We start from the raw sequence: 8,152 nt of genomic DNA on the forward strand, positions 1-8,152 counted from the left end.
GCCAATATATTACCCACATCCCATGTGCTTTAACTTACCTCGCTAACCTCTTATGAGATGCCTTATCAAAAACCTTCTGAAAATAATCAAGAGTCCTCAAAAGGCTGCCAGGAACAGGTTTTGTGTTTTTTTTTTGTTTTTAGCTACCTGACATGCAGCTGGGAAGCTCTGTGAAGCTTATAGACTGTACCACTTGCATTTGCCTAAACCCCTTCAGGGGGATCACCTGTGAATTAACTGGGCGCCAGTCAATTTTGGGATTTAACCAGATCAAACTGTGATATGCAGTTGGTGTCCACAGCTCATTTGTAACTTGGATATGAGGCACAAGATTCAATTTGGGGTGAACCTCAGACCTTTGTTCAAGGTCATCCATCATCATTGCATCATAACCTCCTACAAAACCAATTTTTGTTCCCTAATATGGAGGAAAAAGGAATTGTGAAAGCTACTAATTTTCTGTGCCTCAGTGTTTAAAACAAGTATTGGAAATTGTGTATAATTAATGCACATCTTTTGAGTGATTAATAGGTCTAATAGTTCTTTGAGCTTGAAATATTTTCATTTCCTTCTTCACTTGGTCCTCAGGTGGTGGTCAGGACACAGGAAGTAGCCAAGAACAAGAAGGAGATGATGTAAGCCGTGGTCTTGACCTGGTGGAGGTTGTTCCAGAATCTTCTAATGAATGGCACTGTAGGATAGCAAATGTATTCAATTGACTTATCCCCCCAAGTGATACTCGAGCGCAACAAATGTGTGTTCAACAAACTTTTTCTAGAGGTCAGATTCTTTCAGTTTCCATCATTGTTACATTATCAGGAAGGTACCACACCCCAAGTCATAAAAAAAATCAGACTGGCACCAGGTTTGTTTATATGTGTCAAATAAACTATTAAAACAAAGAATTGTCCTTCAGCTAAAGAGCTAAAATCATGAAGTACTTAGTTTATGACTTATCAGCTTGCAATGCTAAATAGTATTCTGAAGCAAAAGTGGATGAGATCCGGTTTCAGGAAAATATAACACATGAAGCATACTGTCATAATGACCCATTTGAAGTCCTTCTGCAGAGGAAACCTAGGCTTGTTACTGCTGTGCAGGGCACAGTTTCTTGTGGTATCAAGCATAACACTACAGACCTGAATTAGATTGGTCTGTTTGCTTAGGCAGAATGCTGGACGTTGGAGAAGCCATGCTGCACATCTATCATCTGACCGTTTCATGGCTCTGCCACTGATCGACCAAATTGGCTGCCATATTTCCAGAGAACTTTTAATTATGATCTGCTTGGTAGTTACTCAATGTTTGTAGTGTAATAAATTGTCACAAGTGTGACTGACTTTCAGAATGTATAATTATTCCATGTATTAAAATAAGTGTGAATTTTGTTGCATTCCAAAGATTATTTTTATAACTGTTCCCCACTTTACATATGAAGCACGTTTGTGTGTTTGATGAAAAAACTAGATGGGGAACTTGTACATGGCTGTATATATTATCTACATTCTAAAACTAAGGTATTTTCAGTTTGCACTGTTATGACATGGGCACTTCTTTACAGTATTTTCTCATTGTATTCTATAACAAGTGTTCATTCTTCTCTCTTCATCTGTTTACCCTTACCCGAATAAACCTGCTGTATAACCTTGTGCATCACTTTTGACTTTGGAACAAGCTGGAAAAAATTTGAGACATTTGTAAATTCTGTTAAGATATAAATATAACATAAAGCATCTTGAATGATGATCAAAGGATAAACCTTTTTTCTGTCTCCAATGGAGCTTTTTTTTTTGAACAATTTAAGTGCTTTGTAATATAAATTGTATAATTTGTGACTTTTTTTTGTAAGTACATGTAATGTATTTAAATCAAGATATTTCAAATAATAATACTATTCGTTTTTAATAACCAGTTTTGTTTTCTTTAAATTATTTCAAGGGGATAATCAGATTCCCAGTTTGTCCCATCATTTCTGGAGGTGCTGAGTTTTGTTGGGAACGTTCCATGAGAGCTTTGGCAAATGATTTCTTTATAATGTACAAACCATGCAGAGAGTTAGTAAGCCAAAAAGCTGTTTGATTGTGGTCGATTTTCTACTAGAGTCAAAGGGTGTAAATTAAAAATATAAACAGACAATGCGCGAAACTCTCAGTAGAATTGGCAACATCTGTGCAGGGAGAAAATAGAGTTCATGTTTCAGGTTAGTGAACTTTTATTAGAACTGGGCGAAGTTAGAAATTGAACAGTTCTTAAACTATTTTAGAGGCAGGGAGTAAAGGGTGGCAGAAGGACCGAAGGAAAATGTCTGCAATGGGGTGGAAAATGAGTGATTTAAACGACAAAACCAATGTTGGTGCAAAGCAAAAGGGGGTGGCCATGGGACAAGTAAAGTAACAAAACAAATGAAAAAATAAAACTGCTGCAGTCATTCGCAAACACTCATTTTGACCTTATAATGGAGGACAGGCCATTTATTAAGCAGCTAGTTATGATTGGGCCTAGTTCACTGCCCTGAAGAATTCTTCTACCAAGTCCTGTGTCTGAGATGATTATTCTGAAATGACTTTTTTTCTGTCTCTTTGTGCTAGGTGTGAGCCCAGCTAGTGGAAAGGTTTCTTTTAATTCCCATTAGGTTCCTCGATGCCACGTCTGGTGAAAATCTGCATTCCCTATCTGCTGTAGTCCTAAACTGACAACTGTGCCCTGGTCAGTCGTACAGCCACTGAGCCATTCTTGGTAATGATCTTTGAAGTTCCCCACCCAGGGTATGTTCTGTTCCCTTTACAGTGCTCTTCCAACTTACACTGAACATCAAGAAAACTGATTTTTTTTCAGCTGATAGGGGAGTAATTCATAACAATCACGTGTTTCCTCTTCATAAGACTTTATAAGGTCCAGAGTCTATCTTGAAGATTCCCAGGAATACTTCCTCCCAACTGTAATTTACGGTGCCGCCACCTCTGGTGGGATAGGACGTACCCAGTAATGCGATCAGAGGAGTCGGTGAGATTACTTGACTGTAAGTTTGACTATGTAATTCTTCTGTTTGACTATTCTGTGAAACAGCTCTATCAATTTTGTCACAAGGCTCCAGCTGCTTTTGAGAAGGACTTTCCATGATTGACTGGACTGTTTGTGCCTTTGTTGTATCCAAGCACTGTGTTTTTAGTTTTATTTATTATACTTTATTGTAGCAGTTTGGTACAGTTGAGTGGCTTGATAGCCCATTTTGGAGATAGTTGAGAGTCAACCACATTGCTTTGAATCTGGAGTCATATATTTGGCCAGACAAGGTAACTGCCTTCTGTAAAGGATATGATTTTAACCAGGTGGTCTTAACACCAATTTAGTTAACATGATCACTATTACCGATTATAGTTTGTGTTTCTAGATTATAAGTCCAGACCTTTGGTTTTGTAGTGCAGTAACGGGATTGTTTGGATGTAAAGATGACAATTGGGTATGTCAGTTCTGCTGCATTCTTGAATATGAGACCATATTAGCTTAATTTCCATCTATAATTGGAAAAGGAATTGTTTATAGAACAACCAGGAAAAAGGGGAAGGGGGAATAATTGGACAGCTCTATTAAAGAGCCAATGTGGTGAAATGAACTGAATGGCCTCTTTGAGTTTTTTAAAATTCTATATTAGCATCTGTTCAATTATTTAGTCTCAAAACGCATACCACTCTGACTGAGGTAAATACCACTTTTCCATCTAAATTGGAAAAGTCTTAAGATCTTTTAGCTTGTCTTCTGAGTACTTGGAAAATTGATTATTTAGAGTATTTATTATTCTGCACTTTTTCATGCTTATTTGAACGTTTTATGATCTTCGCTCCTTAGGTTTGTAGTTCTAAAACCTTTTATTGTTACGCAGTATGATCATTATGAACATACTGGAGAAACTGGACATTAGTTAGGATCTAGCTTGATAGATCATAAGACGTAGGAGCAGAAATTAGGCCATTTGGCCCATTCAGTCTGCTCTGCCATTCAATCGTGGCTGATAAGTTTCTCAACCCCATTCTCCTGCCTTCTCCCCGTAACATTTGATCCCCTTAACAATTTAAGAGTCTATCTATATCTGTCTTAAATATACTCAGTCACCTGGTCTCCACAGCCTTCTGTGACAATGAATTCCCATAGATTCACCACTCTCTGGCTGAAGAAGTTTCTCCTCATCTCCATTCTAAAGTGTCTTCCCTTTACTCTAAGGCTGTGCCCTCGGTCCTACATCCACTCTATACAGGTTATTCAGTATTCTGTAAGTTTCAATTAGATCCCCCTCCTCATCCTTCTAATCTCCATCGAGTATAGATCCAGAGTCCTCCAACATTCCTCATATGTTAAGCCTTTCATTCCTGGGATCATTCTCGTGAACCTCCTCTGGACATGCTCCAGGCCCAGTACATCTTTCCTGAGATATGGTGCCCAAAATTGCTGACAATATTCTAAATGTGGTCTGACCAGACCCTTTGAAAGCCTCAAAAGTACATCCCTGCTTTTAGATTCTGGTCCTCTCGAAATAAATGCCAACATTGTATTTGCCTTCCTAACTCCCAACTCAACCTGCAAGTTAACCTTAAGAGAATCCTGGATGGGGAATCCCAAGTCCCTCTGCACTTCAGATTTCTGAATTTTCTCCCCATTTTGAAAATAGTCTATAAATCTGTTCTTCCTACCAAAGTGCATGACCTTGCACATTCCAACGTTTTATTCCATCTGCCATTTCTTTGCCCACTCTTCTAACCTGTCTAAATCCTTCTGCAGCCTCCCTGCCTCCTCAATACTGCCTGTCTCTCCATCTATCTTTATATCATCTGCAAGCTTAGCCAGAATGCCCTAAGTTCCTTTATCTAGATCATTAATGTTTAAAGTGAAAAGTTGTGGTCCTAACACTGATCCTTGCAGAACACCACTAGTCACCGGCTACCATCTGCACTCTTTCTGCCAGACAGCCAAATTTGTATCCATGCTAGCACCTTACCTCTAATGCCATGGGCTCTTATCTTACTCAGCAGCCTCCTGTGGGGCACCTTGTCAAAGGCTTTCTGGCAGTCCAAATAGATGACATTCATTGGCTGTCCTTTGTGTGACCTGCTCGTTACCTCCTCAAAGAATTCTAACAGATTTGTCAGGCATTACTTCCCCTTGCTGAAACTATGCTGACTTTGCCATATTTTACCACGCACTTCCAAGTATTCAGAAATCTCATCCTTAACAATGGACTCCAAAATCTTACCAACAATCGAGGTCAGGCTAATCAGCCTGTAATTTCCCATCTTTTGCCTTACTCCCTTCTTAAACAGGGCTGTAACATTAGCAATTTTCCAATCTCTGGGACCCTCCCTAAATCCAGTGATTCCTGAAAGATCACCACTAATGCCTTCACTATCTCTTAAGCTATCTCCCTCAGAACTCTGGGGTGTATTCCATCTGGCCTGGGTGATTTATCCATCTTCAAACCGTTCAGTTTTTCTAGCAGCTTCTCCTTCGTGATGGCCACCATACTCCCCTCTGTTCCCCCCAACTCTCAAAATTTTGGAATGTTACTCGTGTCTTCCACTGTGAAGACTGATGCAAAGTAATTATTCAGTTCCTCAGCCATTTCTTTGCTCCTCCATTTACTACTTCTCCAGTGGCCCAATGTCTACTTTTGCCTCTCTTTTACCCTCTATATATCTGAAGAAACTCTTGCAGTCTTCTTTTAAATCACTGGCTAGCCTACCCTCATATTTAATCTTTTCTCTCTTTATTTATTTTTTAGTTGCCCTCAGTTGGTCTTTGTAGGCTTCCCAATCCCTGGTTTCCCACTGCCTTTTGCCACGTTATATGCTTTCTGTTTTGCTTTCATGCTGTCCCTGACTTCGCTTGTCAGCCATGGTTGCCTCATCCTCCCTTTAGTATGCTTCTTTCTCATAGGGATGAATTTTTGCTGTGTCTCCCGAATTAGTCCTAAAATCTCCTGCCCTTGCTGTTCCATGGTCTTTCCTGCTAGGCTCCTCTTTCAGTCAATTCTGGCCAGGTCCTCCCTCATGCCTCCATTGTTGCCATTATTCAACTGTAATACCGTTATGTCTGATTCCAGCCCCTCCCTCTCAAATTGCAGAGTAAATTCTATCATATTAGGGTCACTGCCTCCTAAGGGTTCCTTCACCTTAAGCTCCCTTATCAAGTCTGCCTCATTGCATTTCACTAAATCCAGAATTGTCTGTTCCCTAGTGGGCTGCACCATGAGCTGCTCCAAAAAACCATTTTATAGATATTCCACAAATTCCCTTTCTTTCGCAGTCTGATTTTCACAGTCCATCCTGCATATTGAAATTCCCCATGATCACTGGGGATTAACTATTTAAAGAATATAATGCGTGGAAGAACCAAGGGTATGAAAATAAGCACAGGCATCTGGGCTTAACTTGAAGTGCCAAAAGATTATTTACAAACTTGAATAAAACAGAAGCAATATTAAATAAATCAGTACACCGAGCAAGTAAGATGATTCAAAACAATATAGGCTTTGACTTTAAACTCGATGTAACAGATTGACATCCAGTTTAAACTTTTTGCTGCAGCTTTCAATCTGACAGGCTTTAAAACACATACTTTAGCAGACAGTTCCTCTCAATTGGTTTGTCTGCACAGGTCACAACTTTGGTCCTCGCACGGGTGTCTGAGTCATATGCCAATAACCCACCAGACCCACGTAGATACTTCCTTGGTACCTATTTCAGAACCAGAATTCTCTTTCGAAATATGTGACCCTACTCAATTATCTACAACTTCCTTTATCTCTCTCTAATCCCACATAGCTCAGTTTTTTGGTTAAACACAGCAGACTAGATATCTGTATCCTCCAAAGCAGCTTTCTTTTCACTTAATCATGCTTTTTAAACCAAGACTTACCAATTTTCATTTCGAGCATAGATTTATTCTTAACAATCATTTCCATCGCAACCACAGGACTTTTGTGCTTTTAAAAATCTCCCAGCTGAGTTAGAAGTTCAAACCTCACTTGTAAGCGCACATTTGTCTTTTAACTAGTTTGAAAGTCCAAGCAATGTTTATAAACACAATCATCGTAAAACAAATTGAAGCTAAACAAGCTCCAGTTCACCTTAAACTAAAGTGAAAACTCTACATTTTCAACTCTATGTAATCCTGTCTTTGTAATATGCTTTTCTCAGTTTATTTGAGGTTCTAGACACTCCTTAATGTTATTCTGCATATTCCTATTACCATCCTTTCTCCTGTCCGATTTGCATACCTTGTCCTCTTTTAAATTGTTTGTTAATCACGAGTTCATGTTTAAACAAGTGTAGCCCTTCCAGAGTCTTAAGAGCTCTAGCTAGAACATGTAGCAATGCTGTTCTGATGGGTCTAGATGGACAAGAGTATTTTGGAAATCTAGTGAATGCAGCAGTGGCAACTCTTACAATGCCTTTGGGTTATCCCAAACAGTATTGGCCCAAGCATTGATCTATTTTACTTAGCAACATTGTTCTTGTCAGTGCGGAAACCTTGTATTCCATGCTAAAGGAGACTCATTCATCTGGGAGGGAAATATGGTTTGAGGATTTGCCTGAAAACATCTTTATTGTTTTGGTTTGGAGCTCTTTAATGATAGCTAACGACCTAGCCCCACATTATCCCTGGTACTCAGTGGGTTGAGCCAGGGTATGGCAAGAAGAGAAATAGATAACAACTTGACCTGGTCTAATTGTGGTAATGAATCAACCACAAGCCTCTAATGTTGAAAGCATTCTGTCCAATCTGCACAGACAGTAGTGTTGTTTTGACATCGTGAAAAAAGCAGTGTTGCATATTGCAGTATGAGGGGCAGCTCAAATTATCACAATGGCATGGAGCCAGTATCTTGTAGGACTGTGCAGAATGAAGTTGAAGAGCAGCTTTTAAATGTAAAAGTCCCAACCCCTCCTTGGTGACTTGATCTGACTAGGACTCAGCTTCTGAGTCTCTCCACTACAGCCAAACGTGGATGGATTTTCAGCTAGTTAGTTGTGGCTGGCATCAATTCCAAGTATACCCTTGATTTGTAGGTTAAAGGTAGAGCTTTGGCTTTGTGAAAATTCTATGTTGGATGATTTATTTCCCCACTGGCGTCAATAGTTGGCAAAATAACTGACATTAA

At 39.4% G+C, this 8,152-nt stretch overlaps 1 protein-coding gene across 6 annotated transcripts in view; it reads left to right on the forward strand.

Annotated features, from left to right (window-relative positions):
* Nucleotides 1-1,908, forward strand: part of LOC109916896 (zinc finger protein 236) — a 141,063-nt gene extending 139,155 nt beyond the window's left edge. For 3 of the 6 annotated variants that reach the window (XM_048595669.1, XM_048595670.1, XM_048595674.1), the window contains one exon: nucleotides 589-1,908. In XM_048595669.1, the coding sequence (XP_048451626.1) occupies nucleotides 589-719 (131 nt within the window). In that variant the 3' untranslated portion in view covers nucleotides 720-1,908. The remainder of the gene's footprint in view (nucleotides 1-588) is intronic. The other 3 variants (XM_048595673.1, XM_048595671.1, XM_048595672.1) reach the window with 1 other exon arrangement.
* The last annotated feature ends 6,244 nt before the right edge of the window (nucleotides 1,909-8,152 follow it).

This window comes from Rhincodon typus, chromosome 4 (assembly GCF_021869965.1).
Source record: "Rhincodon typus isolate 14 chromosome 4, sRhiTyp1.1, whole genome shotgun sequence".
Classification (NCBI taxonomy): Eukaryota; Metazoa; Chordata; class Chondrichthyes; order Orectolobiformes; family Rhincodontidae; genus Rhincodon; species Rhincodon typus.